The sequence below is a fragment of the Labeo rohita genome, unplaced genomic scaffold, assembly GCF_022985175.1.
Source record: "Labeo rohita strain BAU-BD-2019 unplaced genomic scaffold, IGBB_LRoh.1.0 scaffold_94, whole genome shotgun sequence".
Lineage (NCBI taxonomy): Eukaryota > Metazoa > Chordata > Actinopteri > Cypriniformes > Cyprinidae > Labeo > Labeo rohita.
This window is the reverse complement of record NW_026129898.1, coordinates 372,508-393,257: the sequence shown is the minus strand read 5'-3', so window position 1 is coordinate 393,257 and position 20,750 is coordinate 372,508. Positions and strand designations below refer to the sequence as shown.

Sequence of the window (20,750 nt, the reverse complement as noted above, 5' to 3'; positions counted from 1 at the left end):
TATTTTAAATAAATAGAAAACGTTCTATTCATCAATGAATTCAGAAAAATAAACTGCATCATGGTTTCTACAAAAAAACATGAAGCAGCACAACTGTTTTCATCATTAATAATAATTAGCAATGTTTCTTGAACAACAAATCAGCATATCAGAATGATTTATGAAGAATCAAGAGGAGTAATGATGCTGAAAATTCAGCTTTAATCACAGGAATAAATTACCTTTTATAATATATTAATATAGAAAACAGCAATTTTAAATAGTAATAATATTTCACATGACTTTACTTACAGCCTTGGCGAGCAGAAGAGATTTCTTTCAGAAACATTAAAAACGGATATGCATTGCAATGGATTTCAAACTAGACTAAATAGAGCTGCCATTAAAACATCCTTCAGCCAACAGGACTACTTTGAGGTTCAGGTGGGGTGTATCTTAGAAGATTGTCCAGAGTATTTTTCTAAAATCTTTTTTCTTTTTTCTGCTGTGTTTTAGCTAAAGTTTCTCTCAAACATGTTCCCACATTTCATGGTGTGGGAAAAATGTTGCTTGTGGTACCAATTTACACCACTAGGGGCAAAAATGCAAACCACTGACTGAGTACAATTCACACTCTGCATGATCTTTAACCTATGATAATAAAACAGTATTGCATCATAACAACATGCCATTTAATAATCAGTATATTCCTACACTGTCAGTCAATAATCATAGTCGCACAAACTGTTATATAATTACAGATCTTATCAAAGCTCAAAATAAAATTGAATTCAAAATACAAGGTTCATCAAGTCAGCAACACACACTGAAGCTCCGGTCACAGGTGGCTGAAGACACACCCACAGCAAACAGAGGCCAGAGAATGAGCGTGAGAACAGGTTTTACACAGGTTTTATTCTCACACACCCTTCACAAGCCAGAAGAACTTACAGGGTAACTACGAGAAGATCCTTCATCATGCAGTGTAAGTCACAATCTCTGTTTATTCAACCTGCACAAAGTCTCTTCTCAGTTTATCTTTCTGTATTAACCAGATGAATGGTGGTTGTTTCTGACAAACATTAAACAAATCAAAGCAGGTAGATATTACTCTGTGATTCTGCTGTTATTGTTTGTTGCTTGCTGGATGAGGCCACATGCACTGCCCTTGTGAAAAAGAAGTGTGCTTGATGAATGTGCACTTGTGGTGTATTTATTTTAAAAAAAAAAAAAAAAAAAAGTACTGGCAGATAATATTAGTGAAATAAAAGGCCCCCTAAGTGTACTTAGAGACACTTTCCTGACTGGGTTTCCTAACAAACTTAAGTACACAATCATTGTTTTAATAACAATGATTAAAGTACTTAGAATTTTAACTAGTGTTATGCGATATTAAGGTAATATTTTACACGTACTAAACTGCAACAACTTATATATATATATTAAATATATTAAATATATATATAACAAATATATTTAATTACATGACATACATGTTTTGACAGAAATGACATATCTTTATCAACTAAAATGTAAAGATGTACTTAAGTACTACTTAAGTATGTCAGAAGTGTGAGATTTTGTATTTATTTGGGCACAAGTAGAAGAGCAGTCAGGAACAGACGTTGTTTGGATTTGAATGTTGCTGAAGTCAAAGACAAGCCGGTTGTACAGCATTCCTGAGATGACACGGTGACGTGTGCATTGCGCTGTTTGCACGTCCTTCACATGTCTGATAAGAAACCGTGACTCTCTGAGCTTATATAAACTGGAAATCTGGTGTCTCACTTGCTGTTAGTGACCATGGCTGTTGAATCACGAGTTAACCATTGAGCTTGTAAACCTGGTGAAGTTTTGTTCGTTATATAATCTTTATAATTCTTTTAGAAAGCTTTATTTTCCACTAACTATGAACTAACAGATTAGCTGTCTGAAGGGAATGTTTAAAACTCTTTAGTAGGTGTGCTTCATCAAAAGGGACTTTTATCAGGCCAAGAAACAAGGTTTGAGTGCCTTATTTAGTAGTATTTCAGCAGGGATGTAAACATGAGCCCAAAATTTGTTCACTGGTTGATCAGTTATGTGTTCTTCAATGGCTGATTCCTAAACTGTTGCATTTACTCTTCCAAACTAGATTGTAACTCTCCAATGAACCTTCACTTGGATTCAAAGTCAGCAATTTACCAAAAAAAAAAAAAAATAATAATAATAATAATATAAATAAATAAATAAATAATAATAAATCACAATCTGGAAGCTTAAGTGATTTGCTCAAGGACACAATAGCGACTGAGAGCTTAAGTAACTCTTCACATAATGGCTGAGCTTTACCTGAAACTAAACATGTGATCTTTCTGTTAGGAGCCCACACACACAACGTCTACGCTAACACTCCCAATTTGATTTTCCTCATGCCAGGCCTTTCATTATCCTATGATACCTTCACATTCGCCTAAAGAGATATGTTTTCACTTGTTCACTATTCAGTATAATTCATGTTGTAGTTTATTTTTGTGAATGTTATTAGGATGCTATATTTCAGTGCCTGTTAGTCTTTTGCTTTGGGTTCTTGTTGAGAGATGGGTGTTCCCGAAAGTCCTTTGAATAGTAGGAGGGACCTGGAAGTCGTTCATTCTATGTTTCTAGTCACATATTTTTATGCAGATTTTGGGGAATTGCATTGAATAAAAAATCCTGTATGGGATCCACAAGATGTGCATAAAAACTTCAAATGTGGGGAAAAATTAAGGTGGATTTTTTTTTATTTTTTTTTTTATTTTGCATAAAATACAATGGAAACATGTTTACTGAATACATTCTTGGAAATAAAAAATACCCAAGATGATGTTTTTGGATAACTGGACTAACCAATGAACCAATCGTATTGCACAGCATCTAAAATATTTAGTCGTTCTGAAGTGCCTGAGCCAATAAAGTCTGTCGTCAAAACAATTTAATTTAATTACTCCCAGAACTTTCACATGATTGTTTCCTAAACATCAGGCAACTACACTTTGCAAGAGTAAATATTTTGTTTTCTTGAACACATTAGATGGAGCTTTGTTTGCAAATGTTTTATGTAAAGTTTAATTCACATGGAAACACAGAGGTGTTGGCATACAAATGAAAAGCAGGCAGAATTTATTTTGTTTGTCTGCAAGTTTCATATTTCAAGGCAAGGCCTGAATTTGCATACGTATACAGTCAACTAAAAGCATGCCTTTCTAGTGATGGGAAAGCACATACATCTGAGTAGATGAGTTTACATCCACCCAAGTAATATGTTAGTAATGGCTCAAATAGGAGAAGAGCCTTGTAAACACCTCAGTCGATCTGCCTGAGCAATTCAAATTGATTGGATTGATAATAGGGGTGAGATGTAAACCTGAAATATTTCAAGCATTAGGAAAAAAAAGTAAGCTTGTAAACACTTATATCCAATTATCCTCTCATTTGAATTCAAATATAAATGTTTACATATATTCTACATCCTAAAAAAGCTCTTCTGAAATATCTAAAAACAAAACCGACACGTCATCAAAAATGGCAATTATACACCAGAATCCAAAAATTGGATATAATTAATTCCAAAAGAATTTACTACCTCTAATCTAGTCACATCTCTTTCTCCCTCAACCATTCACAGGCCCACAATCTCCAGGGCGAATGCTTTCAGAGGAGCAGTTCTCCTGCTCCATCTGTCTGGAGGTCTTCGTCGAGCCCGTCTCCACTCCGTGCGGCCACACTTTTTGTAAGGCCTGTCTGCAGGGTTTCTGGAACCACAGCAAGAAGTTTCTGTGCCCCATGTGCAAGAAAGCCTTCTCGAAAAAACCAGAGCTCAGCGTCAACTGCGTGCTAGCCGAGATAGCCGAACAGTTCCAAGGTCTGTCGACGATGTCCTCGGTCGACCGGGCCAACGCTGACTTCGCGAATTCCCCACAGAAAGACGACGACTGGGGAGACTTTGCTAAAGCGGGAGACGTGCCATGCGACGCCTGCATCGGCCGGAAGATGAAGGCCACGAAGTCGTGTCTGAACTGTCCGGGCTCGTTTTGCGAAGCTCACCTGCGGCACCATAAGAAGGGGAAGGCGATGAACTCGCACAAGCTGGTGGAGCCCATACACAACCTGGAGGACAAGATGTGCAAGACACACAAACGCCTCCTGGACGCCTACTGCCGAAACGAACATGTGTGCATCTGTAAGGAGTGCGCAGAGTCCTCGCATAAAGGCCATGACGTTGTCTCCACTGAACGAGAGTGGAAGAAAAAAACGGTGAGTTTTAATCCTTGTATTATATAAAAAATAAAAGGGCATTTTGGTACTAAGCATATATGGATTCAATCCACCTTTTTTCTTATAAAAATGTGCACTGCCATTTGTAAATTTTATGGGTCTGGCTTCCGGTCTAAATCGTGTCCAGCTATTTTTAGCTGTACAAAACAGCTCGTTTTGAATCAGATTTAGAATTGCCAAGTGTGCTTAGACACACAAGGAATTTGTCTTGGTGACAGAAGCTTCCAGTGCAAAGACAGGATCACTAGTGACAAGACAAAGATAACAAAATAAACAAGTGATTAGAATAAATATATGAAAAGACACAAACAATAGACAAATAAACAAGTGATTAGAATAAATATGGGAATGACAATACACAACAGACAATATAACGTAAGTACAGATGTTCTATATACAAATTATACAAGGGAATTGAATGTATGGAAGATATGTTAAAGCGATAGCGTATCTATAATAAATATAGGTATGGATAGCAGTACTGCGCGTTTTATTGCACAGTGGGGGGACATTTAACTGTTCATGAGGTAAATGGCCTGAGGGAAGAAGCTTGTTCTATGTCTGGCTGTTTTGGTACCAGATGGCATCAGTTCGAAGAGGAAGTGGGCTGGGTGTGAGGGGTCCAGAATGATTTTGCTAGCCCTTTTGTTCACTCTGGATAAATACAGATCTTGGAGGGTAGAAAGCGTTGTACCAATGATTCGCTCAGCAGTCTGGACTATGCTATGTAGTCTTCTAAGGTCAGTTTTGGTAGCCGCACTGAACCAGACAGTTATTGAGGTGCAGAGGACAGATTCAGTGATGGCCGAGTAGAACTGTTTCAGCAGCTCATTCGGCAGATTGAACTTCCTCGGCTGGCGAAGGAAGTACAGCCTCTGCTGGGCCTTTTTGACAATCGGGTCAATGTGATTGTCCCACTTCAGTGCCCAGGAACCTGAACGTTTCCACTGACATTACAGTGCTGTCCATGATAGTAAATGAGGGGAGAGCAGAGGGGTTCCTCCTGAAGTCTACAGTCATCTCTACTGCGTGTTGAGCTCCAGGTTGTTGTGCCTGCACCAGACAGACAGCTCTTTAACCTCCCGTCTGCAAGTAGACTCGTCTCCGTCCTTGATGATGCCGATGACTGTAGCGCTGTCCGCAACCTTCAGGAGCTTGACAAAGGGGTCTTTAGATGTGCAGTCATTGGTGTACAGTCATTTTCCTGCTTGATAACGCAAACTGGTGTGTTTTACCATATGCTTTTAATGTATTATCTTAATTATGAACACACTGGTTTGTAGTGCAAACAGTTTTACTGTTTACTGCACGTTGTTTTTCTTTTTGTTATTCCCCTATAGCGGATAACGAACTAAAAGTCTGGATATAATTCTCCAAAAGTCAGTTTATGAAAAACAACAACAGCAAAAATATTAGTATTACATTGTGAAAACATGAGAACGTATGATATCTAAAACTATTTTTAAAACGCTGCAAATGTATACATTCAATGCAATATAAGTTTCTTAAAGGAGAGGTTCACTTCCAGAACAAAAATTTACAGATAATTTACTCACCCCATAGTTGTGGAACACATTTCAGGATTTCTCTCCATATAGTGGACCACAATGGTGCCTGTGCGTTTGAACTTCCAAAATGTAGTTTAAATGCAGCTTCAAAGGACTCTAAACGATCCCAGCTGAGGAAGAAGGGTCTTATCTATTGAAACTATCGTTATTTTCAATTTATTTAAAAAAAATAATAAAATAAAAAAAAATAAAAATTACAATTGATATACTTTTTAACCTCAAACGCTCTTCTTGTTTAGCTCTGCGTGTACTCTGTGTATTCTGGTTCAAGACAATCAGGGTATATTGAAAAACATTTTCTTCTCCAACTTCAAAATCATCCGACAACCAATCGTTTTACTAGATAAGACCCCTCTTCCTCCCTTTGAAGCTGCATTTAAACTGCAAGTTCAAACTCACGGGCACCACTGAAGTCCACTATATGGAGAGAAATCCTGAAATGTTTTGCTCAGAAAACATAATTTCTTTATGACTGAAAAAAAGAAAGACATAAACATCTTTGATGACAAGGGATTGAGTAAATTATCTGAACATTTTTGTTCTGGAAGTGAACTTCTCCTTTAAGTTGCATGAATATAAACTCCCTCAAAGCATAATTTAGAAACACACATAGCAAAATACATCAGAAATGTTTTCATTTTGGCAGCTGACTTTCAGAATGAAAGTATGTGTGCGGGTCAAATTGACCCACAAACCTTGTAATTTTAATAAATTACGAACGCACACTTGTACAGTGAAATATTCACACTTTGCAGGCTTGTTCATCAACCTAAATTAGGACAAGTCACAGCATTTTAGGGATAACATCATAGGGTGTTACCCAGCACTTCAGACAACTCAAAAATCAAAATAGGTCAAACTGACCTGCCGCATACTGTAATTACTGAAATGCATTTTGGGAGAAAGGTAACTTGTAGGTCTTATTTTTTTTTGGTTTTACAGAGTCAGCTGGGAAAGAAAAGGTCAGAACTGAAACATCTGATCAAGGAGCGAGAAAAGAAACTCGAGGAAATCAAGCAGTCCATCAAAGTCCTCAAAGTGAGTCCATTTATACTTTGTGATGCTTCCTTTCTTGAAAGGCTGAGCTATCTTTGATCATTTTTCTTTGATTAACTCTATAAAGAAGGACATGCTCATGTTTGTATATTACATGTGCATAGTGGTCTAAATTTGTACCAGTTGGATTTTTGCTAAAAAGCTACATTTACAAGTCTTCAAACTTCAGAAAATCACAGTGCTGGTCAAAAGTAACTACATGCTTTTGGCCTATCCATTAATCTGTAACGCATCAGCAAATCATAATAGATGATACATTACAAACTGTAATTGCTGCTTGCAGCCATATTTATATTATGCATGACAAAACAACACATAAGCAATAGGTCGCAAACAATTTGCTAGTATAAATAATAATGATCTGCCATCTAAGTCTACATAACTAAGGTAGAAGCAGGGACAAATTAAAATGTTCGTAGGTAAGAAAGTGCTCTTTGTGATAAAAAAAACAAGTCCGTGTACAGACACAAGTCAATGGCCGCCTCTACCTTAGACTGTTTTGTTGAGAATCTGTTTACCTTTTGTTTCATCTGACAAAACCAGTACGAGCACTGCAAATATTTGCCTATGCCGTCACACCCCTCTTTAACTGAGAATATTTTCCCTCAAATGCTGAACAACACAAGCAGCTCAGGATAAAAGGAAGCAGAAAAGCCTTTTGTTTTTGACTGGGCATAAATATATAGCTTGAGTTACAGGAAGTATATTTGTCTTAAAGTGGAAACAGGCAGAGCTGAAGTTTGTGACAAATATGACATCAGTATTGACAAATACCTCCAAAAATGGAACATTACCATCTGTGATATTTTATCCTTCCAGTGAGATCGGATTCAGGTTTGTGTCAATGACTTGCAAGGTTAACATGTCAGTTTTTGCCTGTTCAATAACTGTAAATAGAGCACAGGGTCATTGTGAGTCACATTTAAAAATACAAGAGGATCCAATTACACAAAGGGTGGAGGAAGAGAGAAAGAATACGGACAGAAATAACTCATATTAGACTCATTAATGCTCATGAAAGCCTTGATGATTACAGTAATTGCTGTAGACAGAGATAAAGATGTCAGAGCAGGTAATAGTTGTGCAATATGATGGCAGATGAGCCAAACTGCTGGTGAAGTGTTAGGATAAACACAGTTCTTCAGCAAGTTTCAGTGGTTCAACCGGTCTGTCCTGTCAAAACACTCAGGCTGATATTTTGCATGCTCATGTTAACATGCGATCTCATGAGTTACACTGCATGTGCTTGTCATGACCCTCTCTGGTCTCTGTCATGGAGCCGTTCTGTGCATTTTCACAACAGAAAAACCGGAAACATCTGATTCATGTTGGTCTCAAAAATTTGAGTTGGTCTCAAAGTTAACATCACAATCCTGCAGACACCACCTGAGGCATGTTATAGCGGTGCTGTGTGTGATGTTCAGGATTTGATTGAGTTTTGGTTAAAGAAAATTAAAGATGCATTGCTGGCAAGTTTAAATCTTTGATGATTGGCTGTTATTCACACAAAAAGCAAAACAAATATCCATTAGGCTGAATTAAATGTAAACCAATAGAAGGCAAAACATGAAGCTTTCAGCTGCTTTGTCACCCAACTACGAGAAGCTGAGGCATATTCAATCTCACAATTTTCCAGCAATACAAGAAATAATAATAATAATAATAATAATATCAGAGATGTAACTTTCTGATATCATATTATTTGTGGTTATTTGTATTGCTGAATTTGAAGGTCATCAGTAAAACACTGGTAAATAAAGGGAGATTCCATAAAGTGCATTTGCATTATTAAACATACTTAACTATTGCAGGTTTGCAAAGAGTTTAGGGTTTGTATATACATACATATATATACACAATATGCTTTATGAAAAAAAGGATAAAATCTAGTTAAAACACGAATGCAAAAGAACATTTTTAAAATAACGATAATACATTTTATTTGTAGAGGGGATAAAGAGATCCCATGTTGTTAATAGTTTTATAGAAACTCACTGTGTCATAAAAGTAGTCAAGACAGCAATATAATGCATTACAGGTCTAAGGAAGTCAAACAATAGGTTTATATGAGATTTTATGGCGTTGTTCACTGAACATCTTTCCCTTTGCCACAAGCTCTCATTTCTCATTCCCACATATTCTGATATCACTCCAAAGCTGCTGTATGATAAAACCTGGCATCCTTTCTGTTTTCAGGACAACAGTCAGAAGGAGATCGAGGAGAGCTGGGCGGTTTACGCGGAGCTGCAGCGGCTGCTGGAACAGTCTCAGGCCGAGCTGCTGGAGCTCATCACCACACGGCAGAAACAAGCAGAGCAGCAGGCCAAAGATCTGGCCAGCGGCCTGGAGCACGAGCTCAACACCCTAAAGAAGAGGAGCAGCGAGCTGGACGCGCTCGCTCAAACACAGGACAGGGTGCTCTTTCTACAGGTCAGTGTACACTGCCATTCAAAGTGACACAAACAAACAAGTGTTTGCATTTCAGCCTTATTTAAACTATTTTTAATTTTTTTTGCAGTTCCTCCCATCTCTTCCTCCTCCACCGGAGCCGTCTGATTGGTCAGCGGTGTCTGTAAACACGGATCTGTTCCTCAGCACCATCAGGAAGTCCGTCTGCTCTCTGGTGGACAAATTCCAACATGAGGTCAAACGGCTTTATGGGAAAGGTGAAAAACCGTGTCTAGTCTGTCCAGTTAAACACTTTCCTAAATCAAACTGCTAATTTACATGATCTAAGTAGCCTTCACAAAGTGTTTATTTTCGTTTCAGAACTCAGGAAGCTGCAAAACTATGCAAGTAAGTCCTATTAATATATACGCATTAGAGAGTGAACTATAACAACCATACAGCCATATGAACACTGCATGAATATTTTATTATACTGAAGATATGAGACACAAAGTTATTTTTAGATCAGTGTTCACACTGCCTGTCTGTTCCACTAGAGGGCAGACTTGAGCTCACTGTCACTGCATTACAAAGCATTAGACTGATTTATGACAAAACCAGTGAGAAGTAACTTTAAGTAACTGTACTTTATTTCTATACTTCACTATGATAAATATTCAGAAGAGTCACATCTACAAACCAATCAAAAACTTCTTCTGACTTTGTCAAAACCGCCAAAAACACCCCAACAACTGCACAGTGTGTTAAAATACTCAAAACTCCTTAGCAGCCATATACTGATCAACAAGAGCTCAAATTATCAAATTAGTAGTCCATCCTTAAATGGACATCTCAACAGGCACATAAGCACAGATTTTGACCTAAAGCAAAACATTTTAAGTATAACTAATGATGAAGATAGACAAACCTGACTCAAAATTAAGTTTACACATAGTCATAATGCACAGATTGCATTATGTCCATAAAGAATTATACTCAAAACTATAATTAAATCAGCTGAAGATGAATTTATGTAATTATAGAGCAACACAACTTTTTTTTTTTAACCACAGTTCAAAAAACAAATATTGAGCAACTTGCATTTTAGACCCAATATAGCTACTTTGTCTATTTCTATTTTTAGCTTCATCTTAAAAAAAATAAAAATAAAATAAAACTGTTTCAGTTTTTCTACTTCAAAATTTTACGTTTAATTCAATGTGCGCTTTTTTTTCAATTGTTTGTGAAATTTACTAGCAATTTCTAAATAAAAAATGTATATTCTTTATTTCTTTAAAGAAGTAAGTTCTTTTCAGTGTACCATTACGGTGTTTTGTTCTTGAACAAATCAGCATTGCTGAACGAATTGGTTGAAAGAATAATTCAATGACTCACTCATTTCTGTCTATTTTTTTTGCGCTCATCAATGAGAAACATAAATGATCTCTGTCTTCTCTCTAGGTGAGGTGATCTTGGATCCTGCCACAGCTCAGCGCGATCTCTGTCTTTCCGAGGATGGCCGGCAGGTGCGCTATGAAGAGCAGCGAAAGAGCTCCACGCATTCAGACACGCCGCGCCGTTTCAGCCCAGCGCTGTTCGTCCTGGCGCGTGAAGGTCTTTCTTCTGGAAGACACTACTGGGAGGTGGACGTGGGACACAAGACCGCTTGGACCGTAGGAGTGGCCCGCGGGTCGGTGCGTCGCAAAGGAGAGATCCGCCTCAATCCAGAAGGCGGCTTCTGGTGTTTATGGCTGAAGAGCGGAGAAGTGAAAGCCCTTACTGGCAACAGAGTTCCTCTGCATCTCGCCACACTGCCTCAGAAGCTGGGCATCTTTCTGGACTACGAAGCTGGCCAGGTGTCCTTCTATGACGTGAAGACACGCTTTCATCTCTACACATTCACCGATGTGTTCACTGAGAGCGTCTACCCCATTTTCAGCCCTTGCATCAATCAGGATGGAAAGAACCCCGGAGCGCTGGTCATCACGGCCGTTAAACACAGCTGAGAGGGCAAACTCGCTCCCATGCATTTTTCATTAGTTTCTAAAACATTGGTACAAACTTAAGATCTACCAAATGGACTGTGGACAAATAAAACACTTTTTCATAAGAGTTCTCTCTGCCAATCTTAAAACACAGTTTGGGAACCGACATGCATCCAGTGTAAAAAGACTATACGTTACTTTAAAAGATGCGGACCGTTCCAAACTACAAATACACTACCATTAAAACTTTGCGGTCAGTAAGAAAGGATGCGAGGATGCATTGACTCAATCAAAAGTCATAATAAAGGCATGTTACAAATGATTTCTACATCAAATAAATGCTATCATTTTGAACTTTCTAATATTTCAACATTGATAATCAGAAATGTCTCGAGCAGCAAATTATTTCTTAAAAGTCATGTGACACTGAGGACTGGAGTAATGATGCTGAAAATTCAGCTTTGATCACAGGAATATATTTAATTTTCCAATATATTCACACAGAAGACAGCTATTTTAAATTGTAATATTATTTCACAATATTGCTGTTTTACTGCATGTTTTCTATACATTTGCATTTTCTGTTTTTCAGGTTTGAAATGCACTGACAAGCGTCTTTGAATTTACTGACCCCAAACTTTTGAATGGTCATGTACTTCGGTTCACTTACTATTAACATGAACAATAAATTTAATTCAAAGTTTAGGAATTTGTGAATAAACATACAGAATTGTAACAACATTCTAAAATCCACACTATAACCCAATCATTTAAACATCTGAATTTATATTACTCATTGAAAAAAATGTTATGAATGTGTATGGGTCATACAACAATGTATAAGCTAAATATATCAACTGTTTAGATTAGATCACTTATATATTTCCTGTGTTTGTTTTATAACCAGGGTGTCATAATGTATGGATACAAGTTTCTTTGCAAAAATTTTAAATAAAATTCATAATAATCAACTTGTCACTCCATATCATGAATTAATATATAACGGTTAGGCATAACTGCTAATTAAAAACAACTTCAGTCAGTGAATGGTTAATATTTCCTGAAACTAAAAGAGTCAGGGGTGTAAAAGCGAAACTAGGCTATGGGGGAGGGGTGAGGGGGGATATTTCAGGGTAATGGGGGGGCGTCAGCTGTCCCGCATGTCACTGCTGTCCAGACCGGGACAGTCATTGTGGTCAGTGGCATTCGACTACAACAGACCGCTGGTGAGTCTCCTTTTAAAACTCTGTGAGTCAAAAACATTAGAGTAAATCAACATTTTTGAAGAAACTGCTTGTTCTGAATGTCAATTCAGCAAATACATAGCCAAGATAGTAAAAGGGCTCTTTGCTAATAAAAGCATGCTTGAAACATTTCAAAGCTCTTCTGTTGCCAAATAATAGTAATGAAAAATTATTGCCAAGTCTGCAAAAATGTGTTTGATAATCAGCCTTAAAAGCCTTCTAAAGCAAATGGTGTTCCAGAAAGGAGCAGGAGTCTAAGAAGCCTAGTATTTTTGGAGTGATGTTAATCTTTGGTCCTATGAATAGCCAGGCTTTACATATTCCTGAAGTCTGTCTTTGTCAAAGACTGCTGCATGTTGCTAAGAGCGCAAGGCCGCAAAGCCAACAGGCGGATTGCTAATCAAATCCAAATGACTCTGTATATTTAGCACACTGCATAGCTGTCAATAATGCCACCGAGTGTGTTTAAAAAAAAAAAAAAAACTGGTAATTTATGCTATTTTAGGACTGTGCTAATACTGTTCCTAGTTTTATGGGATCAAGTCAGTGTGAGTTTAAAACTGTGACTTACTGTGACTTTCTTAATACACATTACTGGTCTTATTGTGCACCATTCATCATCCACGCAACTCCATTTATTGCTCTGAAATTACCCTAATTTATACCATGCTGCCTTTCTAAGATCTTAGCAAATAATAAAAAAGCAGTTAAAAGAATTGTTTTCCATTGAAATATGTTGATTACTTTAGTTCCTGCTGCTCCATTCTAACATAAACATCCACTTCTCACAATACAACGAATTCCTGATTGATAATCACAAGTACCATCCTACTTCCATTTTTGTCATAACATTAATATGTTTTGCTCTTAGATACAACGCATTATGGAAGTAAAATTGGCTGTGAATGCAGGTTCGTGTTGACTTTAATAATCTACAACTGTATATCATCAATCTCCATATTTCATTTTGGTTTTTATTTCATTTGTTTTCATACAGCAGTGCTACTGATCACCCTCTATGTCTGTCTCTGGAGTTCACAAATATTAAATCAATGAAAAGTATTAAGCTTGTGACTAAACCTAATAACTCTATTGGATCCTCAAACTGTTACACATAGTTTGGATAGTCTCTGCCTGTTTGCAATGCATAAGCCTGGTTTTCTATACATTTTAATGTTTCTTTTTGTTCAGTCTACATGTGTTTAGAGGGCACATGATTCTCCCTCTGTCTGTACAGGAATGGCATCTCCCACCAGCATGTTAGCGGAGGAGCAGGTGCACTGTTCCATCTGTCTGGATGTGTTTACAAACCCCGTCTCTATCCCTTGCGGACACAACTTCTGCATGGCCTGCATCGGCAGCTACTGGAAGTCCAGTGCCCTCTTCATGTGTCCGATGTGCAAAAAGACTTTCTTCAAACAGCCCGACATCAGCATCAACACAGTGCTGAGGGAAATCGCTGAGAAGTTTAAGGAAATGAAAACCAACCCAATCATGAACCATCAGAAGACACCGCAACCGGACCTGGGAGAGAGCCCTGTGGAACTCCCCACAGAAATGCCTGAACTGATTCCTCCCAACAGGCCGTGGACACAGGAGGTGTCCTGCGACGTGTGCACTGGCCCTCAGCAACAGGCAGTCAAGTCCTGCTTGGTTTGTTTGACATCTTACTGTGAGGAGCACTTAAAGACCCACACCTCCCGCTTCACCAAACACAAGCTGATCGAACCTGTGCAGAACCTCGAGGATCGTATGTGTAAGAAGCACGAGAGGTTACTGGAGCTGTTCTGTAAGAAGGATCAGACCATAGTGTGTGTGCTGTGCACAGAGATGGACCACAGGGCACACTACACTGTTCCTGTCGAACGAGAGTGGACCGAGAAAAAGGTAAATGTGGCACTTGTTTTGACAACGGCAGTTTTTTATGGTACCAATTATCTTTTTTTGTCCGCTACATATAATGACCAAACGGATGACACAGAGATGCTTGGTTTTATTACAACTAATATGGTGCTAGCACAACCACACATGCCCCTATTTCTCTCAACAGGATGACAGAAGTTTTCAAATAAATAGTAAATAAACAACATAACTAAAAAGTAAAACCAGACCATGTATTGGAAAAGTTCTCACTATTCTCAAACATAACTCATTTGAAAAACTGACTGGATCAGGTAACAGCAATGGTCACCCCCAAAACCCCTGAATTATTATATATTTAAAATAAATAAATAAAGGATTAACTGACCAAAAGCAACTTTATCTTTCCCCTCAATTGAATATAATGCATCATACTGTAGAGCACAGATGGAAAAATGCCATTCAATCTCATGCATGTCTGTTGAATACTCCAACTTCATATAAATACTTACAGGCTACACCAATGTTGAAGTCCGCTGTTTTCCTGCAGAATTGGGATACTTTAACACTGTTTCCGGGGGTTGTTTTTCATGTCAGTGGGTTGAAATGTCCGCAATAACGCAATATATAGCCCCGAGAATGCTAATTTTACAAGGGGGGAACAAAAGTGACAGGCGAGTTTTGAGTAGCAATTGGACGGGTTTTGTTGTAAATACCTGGCAAACCTGAGTTACACATCTAAAATCCTCAAATCCTCTAATTGGTTCTTAGCGAAATCAGAACCAATTACACATAGAAAATAGAAAATAAAGGTCATGGTAAGTAAGCAGCGCTGTACAGTAGCAAGATATAGGATAGCAGAGGTAACATTAGCTTGTTATCTGGCAATTTCTGCTAATATGCAATTTTGCAGCATTGGTGTATAGAAGACAAAACATGGTATTTCCTGCAAAGTAAATAAATTCAATTGTAGGGAAAAAAAGAAAAAAGAAGTTGTAGAAAAAGAGCTATGCCAGATGAGACTTTCGGTGTTTAACACAATACATTGTGTCTGATAGGCATTGTTGAGGAAAACTGAAACTGAAGTTCAGCAGATGATCCAGGAGCGACTGAAGAAAGTTGATGATATTAAACAGTCCATAGAGTTGAACAAGGTAAGTTTGTGTTTTATGTATAACTAACAAAAACCTTAAGTGCTTCAGCTGTTAACATGGACATATGTTAGCCCTTCCTTTCGTCACTGCAGTGATGCATGTGAATTAATGTACACTTTGTAACTTCTGGCGGTTGAGGCACAACTGAAAGCCACTTGTAGATGAGTTGTGCTTCTGCTCAGCTCTAAAGCACGGATGAGCAAGCGATCATTTTAAGTCAATAATGTAAATACTCATCCCCTCCAAAAAGACAAGAGAGACAGAAAAAAAGGACAAATATCCGCAAATTATGTCCTTTAAGCACGTAAATAGATCCTTTCGCTGTTGCTTTGACAACAACTAGTTTAAATAAACACCACTACAAAGGTTATGAAACTCAGACATTCAATATAGCAGTTGCTCAATATCTTACCTGTGGAGCGAGAAAAGGCCGTCTCTGGGCTGGTTCTGAATCCTTTTAAGTCTGTTGCGTATTAGTTATGCCACAGGCTTACAAAAAAAAAAAAAATAAAAATAAATAAAACTAACAAAAAAAAAAAAAAACTAACAAAACTGTTAACACGGCACCGCATAAGAACCTTTGTTTCATTATTTACGGATGTAAGTTAACCACGCAAAGACGCATGACGTCAAATCCAACCCGACAGCACTTGTAAAAGTTATACATGCATTGTAAATTTTTTATTCATAAATCCAAATTTCACAATGTTACCTAGATTTGATGTCTTTCTTGCAGAGATTTTGCTTATTGCTCAGTCTCTTAAACTGCTTGATAACAATAAGAATAACACGTTTCTTAAGGCTTATGACGATATTTTTCTTTTTTTTTTTTTTTTTTTTTTTTTTTTTTGTACTGATTGAGGTGCCATTGTTGTTTTTGTTTTCCTTCCTTTCCTTTACGTTATTGTGTTTCAATGCATTGCTGTTTCTTGTGGTTGTTTTTTTTTTTTTTTTTTTTATTTTTTTTTTTTTGTCTGTATTGATAAGTGTGCATCTTTTCCTGATCACAGAGCAGCGCTCGGAGAGAAATCGAGGACAGCATGCAGGTGTTCTCGGAGCTGATCCGTGCGGTCCAGAAGGCCCAGGCCGAACTGGTGCTGGACTTCGAGGAGAAACAGAGAAAGACCGAGAGCTGGGCTAACGGACAAATACAAGAACTGGAGCAGGAAATAGATGTTCTGAAATTGAGGAACACAGAGTTAGAGTATCTCTCACACACTGAAGATCACATTCACTTCCTGCAGGTGGAGCATTTTTACCTCATAGATGCTTTTCATGTTTAACAATTGACATTATAATTGTTTACTAATGTGAAATACTATTGTACTGTGTTAAACACCGGTGTAAATGGCATCCAAATAGCCACCACATTCAAAAGATACGTCACAGGATATTTTATTGAGTCTGCCAGTCAGCTTCTTTAGCGTCCTCTCTATTCTCCTCCAGAACTTTCCATCGTTAATGTCTCATCCACACACTAAAGACTGGTCTGAGACCTGTGTGTATGCGGACCCGTGTGTGGGCACCACCAGAAGAGCGGTGCTCAAACTAGAGGAGACTCTTACTGAACAATTAGAAAAACTTGCAGAAAAAGGTAAGAACTCGTACATCTCTCTGTTTCTGCACTTTATTTTCACCACTGCACAGTTTTAAGTCAGGTTGGTTGTAACCGTGAAGACTTATGAAAAAAGTGTGCTTATTTGCAATGAATGTGCACTTGTAGTATCTTTCAGATCTTAAAATTCAATTTAAATTGTAATTGCAGATAGTTACGCACTTAAGTACACTTTTAAAAAGTGCATTTTGTAATATCAAATTAGTTTTAATTAAGGTTAATTTCAAATTATTATATTTATGTTTGTCATTCTATAAAGAATTACACTTAACACTTTACACTTACACTAAAAAGCACAAACAAAACTCTTGAATGCAATACAACCTGTAAAACAAATTGTTTTTATATTATTGAATTAACTTTAAAACAATTATGATTATGTATTGATTAATCCATTTATTTTTGTCATCATTAACAGAGCTGAAAAGGGTTCAGAAGTACTCAGGTAATGTTTTCGTTTAATCTTGTTTTCTTGTTTATTTAATCTGTCATACATCACTAGTCCACTTTGCATTCGTGTGTTTATCTCTTCTTGGTCTGCTTGGTTTTTCACTCACGTGTCTGCTGTATGTTCCCTATGAAGTGGACATAACCTTTGACCCGGACACGGCAAACCCTTGGCTGCAGCTGTCCGAGGACGGCCGTCAGATGCGCCACCTGGGCGCTTGGCAGGACCTGCCTGACACACCCGAGCGATTCGATACGGTGGTCATCGTGCTCGGCCGAGAGGGACTGTCCTCGGGACGCCGTTACTGGGAGGTTCAGGTGGGCGAGAAGGACGACTGGTACATCGGTGTGGCCCGGGCGTCCGTCAACAGAAAGGGCAGGATTTCGGTGAGTACGTCTCACGGCTACTGGGCTCTAGCCATGAAGAAAGGCCAAGAGTATCGTGTTTCTTCCTCTCCACCCCTCCTGCTCTCCATCGAGCCCAAGTTGAAGAGAGTGGGCATCTATGTGGACTACGAAGAGGGACAGGTGTCATTCTACAACGTACACAACAAAAGTCACATCTACACCTTTATGGATACGTTTAAAGAAAAACTCTTTCCGTTTTTCTACCTCTACTGCTGCGACAAGGCATCTGACACCTTAATGATCTGTCCTGTGCAGGAGACGTCTCATACTAAACAGTGCTGAACCAAATGAGACAAACAATGACTCTACTTGTGTTTCTATATGGTTACTCTGCGCATTTGGGTTTTTTCATAAATATTAAATATATTATTTCTGAAAAAAAAAAAAAAAAAAAAAATATATATATATATAGTTGGTTTTAATGCATGGTCACACAAGAGGAATGATAACGAACAACCGAAGCATACAAAACAGAAAATTGAAATATACATATATAGTGTATATGAAATATAATATATAGAGAAATAAAATTAAATATACATGCAAATTAGTGCATACAGATATTTCTACAAAAAAAAAAAAAAAAGGTAATCTGTTTTATGGCATAGCCAGATGAGGAATTATGAGAAGCATACAAAACTAATGAATTATAATCCATGTTTACACAATTGTACTTGTATGTGAATGTTAAGTAAAACGTGAAGTAAACATGTTTATCGAGCATGTATTTATTAGACCTGTTACAACATTTTAAACTGCAAGTTTCACCATTTTTTTGGTGTGTTACTGGAAAATGGTTTTGGATTACATTTAGAAAAAACTGGTCAAATGTCGAAGATCAGATTGAAAGTTGAAGAATGAGCTTAAAAAAAAATCTATGAAATTCTAAATAGTGGATGGTCAGTATGGATATTGTACGCCGTGTGTCAGAAAATAAATACCTAAATATAGAGAGCATAGTCAAGATTTTAGATCAATGATTTATTAAAGTATAATAGGTTGTTCTTTGAACCTCAAAGAATTTACTCAGTGGCACTTACCATCTTTTGTTTCAATACACCAAATCCTGAAAAAACGAAAGAATTGTCATTGGTAATTGTCCAAGAATTTTTACACGTTTTATTTATCAAACTACTGCATTTGACATTTTGACCAGTAGGTGGTGCTGTCATCAAACTTATCAGGTTGTTGTGATTCAGCGTCATTTCTTGTTTGGCCTTGACACTGTAAGAGTTTCTTGTGTGTGTGTGTGTGTGTGTGTGTGTGTTTAATGATTTACAGCAATATAACAGTTTATAGTATCCTATGGCGTAAGTCTGAGCAATGCGATTTTAGTGATTGTTTATGATTAAGTCTGAGTGACAGACACGTTAACAGATTAATCTGTGAACTTTAAACTGAACTGACAAAGTAAATGTGATAATTTTATCATGATGTCGAACATGACCCTGCACTCATAAAAATAAAGGTTGAAAAACCTTTATTGATTTATAAAAATGAAGAACTGAAAGGTTCTTTGGGGAACCAAAAACGGTTCTTCTCTGGCATCACTGCAAAAACACCCATTGGAACCTTTATTTTTAAGATTGTGATGCAACTTCTACACAGAATCCATCATTCCACTCCTGCGGCTGCCAGAAAATAACTCTGTTGATAGTGTCAAGGACCTGCTGACTTGTCGTTTCTCGAAGTTGTTTGCGTCTTGAAGTCTTTAGAAACACTCAAATGCTGACATTTCAAATGCTTTCATCTTATGAACAACTGTCAGGATTTTTTTTCCCCTCAGCAAAGTTTTATCAAACCTGACACAGATTTTTTTTTCTCTCTCTCTCATTCAGATATCAAACTCAAGCATGCATTTTAAAAAGTGACTAATGCAAGCAGTTAGAAAAATAAAAGTAATTATTTTTATGAGAACATTCAGCACTCTTCTCTAGTATCTGGAAGAAGCAAACACTTTCCTGTGGATTTGCATGTGTAATTCACTCATCACTTCTCTTGCTTTTCAAGTCATGTGAAAAAGTTAGGACACCCTATTGAATTCCATGGTTTTCTGTATCAGGACATTATAAAAAATTATCTGGTCCTTGGCAGGTCTTAAAATTTGGAAAATAAATCCTCAGATAAACATCATCACATGACATATCACACTGTGTCATTATGTATTTATCAAAAATACAGCCAAGAGGGAAAGGCCATGTGTGACAAAGTTAGGACACCCTATGAGTCAGTTGCATGTAGATCCACTTTTAGCAGCAATAACTCGAAGTATTCATTTTCTGTGTGACTTTATCAGTCTCTCACATCGTTCTGGAGGAATTTGGACCACTCTTCTTTTCAGCGTTGCTCCAGTTTATTGAGGTTTGTGGGCATTTGCTTATGCACAGCTCTCACTACAGCATTTGAGTCAGGATGAGCTCTGGACTTGGATTGGGCTGTTGCAACACCTTGATTCTTTTCTTTTCAGCCATTCTGTTGTAGATCTCCTGGTGTGCTTGGGATCATTGTCCTGTTGCATGACTCAATTTTGGCCCAACTTTAGATGTCAGACAGACGCCCTCGCATTTGACTCTAGAATACTTTGATATACAGGGGAGTTCATGGATAACTCAATGACTGTGAGGTGCCCAGGTCCTGTGGCTACAAAACAAGCCCAAAATGATCAGCCCTCCTCCAGCATGCTTGTCTTTTGGTATGAGGTGTTCGTGCTGATATGCTCTTTAGGTTTTCACCAAACTTGGCGCTGTGCA

The 20,750-nt window shown here is 37.7% G+C and overlaps 2 protein-coding genes across 3 annotated transcripts; both read left to right on the top strand.

Moving 5' to 3' along the window:
- The first annotated feature begins 807 nt into the window (after positions 1-807).
- Positions 808-12,243, top strand: btr12 (bloodthirsty-related gene family, member 12). The gene is made up of 7 exons (XM_051105250.1): positions 808-964; positions 3,626-4,254; positions 6,786-6,881; positions 9,096-9,329; positions 9,418-9,565; positions 9,669-9,695; positions 10,749-12,243. The coding sequence occupies exons 1-7, from the start codon at positions 958-960 to the stop codon at positions 11,291-11,293; spliced, it is 1,686 nt and encodes a 561-aa protein (XP_050961207.1). The 5' UTR covers positions 808-957; the 3' UTR covers positions 11,294-12,243.
- Positions 12,244-12,431: 188 nt separating this feature from the next.
- Positions 12,432-19,941, top strand: si:dkey-46i9.6 (E3 ubiquitin-protein ligase TRIM7). Of its 2 annotated transcripts, XM_051105248.1 has the most exons (8): positions 12,465-12,498; positions 13,388-13,427; positions 13,754-14,403; positions 15,435-15,530; positions 16,541-16,774; positions 16,977-17,124; positions 17,564-17,590; positions 17,729-19,941. In XM_051105248.1, the coding sequence occupies exons 2-8, from the start codon at positions 13,400-13,402 to the stop codon at positions 18,280-18,282; spliced, it is 1,737 nt and encodes a 578-aa protein (XP_050961205.1). In that variant the 5' UTR covers positions 12,465-12,498; positions 13,388-13,399; the 3' UTR covers positions 18,283-19,941. The 2 variants fall into 2 exon arrangements, with proteins under 2 accessions (XP_050961206.1, XP_050961205.1); XM_051105249.1 differs by lacking the exon at positions 13,388-13,427 and having other exon boundaries at positions 12,432-12,498.
- The last annotated feature ends 809 nt before the right edge of the window (positions 19,942-20,750 follow it).

Bases quoted from the DNA above. Each gene is read 5' to 3' on its own strand.
- btr12 (XM_051105250.1), top strand. The intron at 6,882-9,095 runs GTGAGTCCATTT...TTCTGTTTTCAG, and splicing joins AGTCCATCAAAGTCCTCAAA to GACAACAGTCAGAAGGAGAT. The intron at 9,696-10,748 runs GTAAGTCCTATT...TCTTCTCTCTAG, and splicing joins GAAGCTGCAAAACTATGCAA to GTGAGGTGATCTTGGATCCT.
- si:dkey-46i9.6 (XM_051105248.1), top strand. From the start codon at position 13,400: ATGGAAGTAAAATTGGCTGTGAATGCAG. The intron at 14,404-15,434 runs GTAAATGTGGCA...TGTGTCTGATAG, and splicing joins GAGAGTGGACCGAGAAAAAG to GCATTGTTGAGGAAAACTGA. The intron at 17,591-17,728 runs GTAATGTTTTCG...TTCCCTATGAAG, and splicing joins AAGGGTTCAGAAGTACTCAG to TGGACATAACCTTTGACCCG.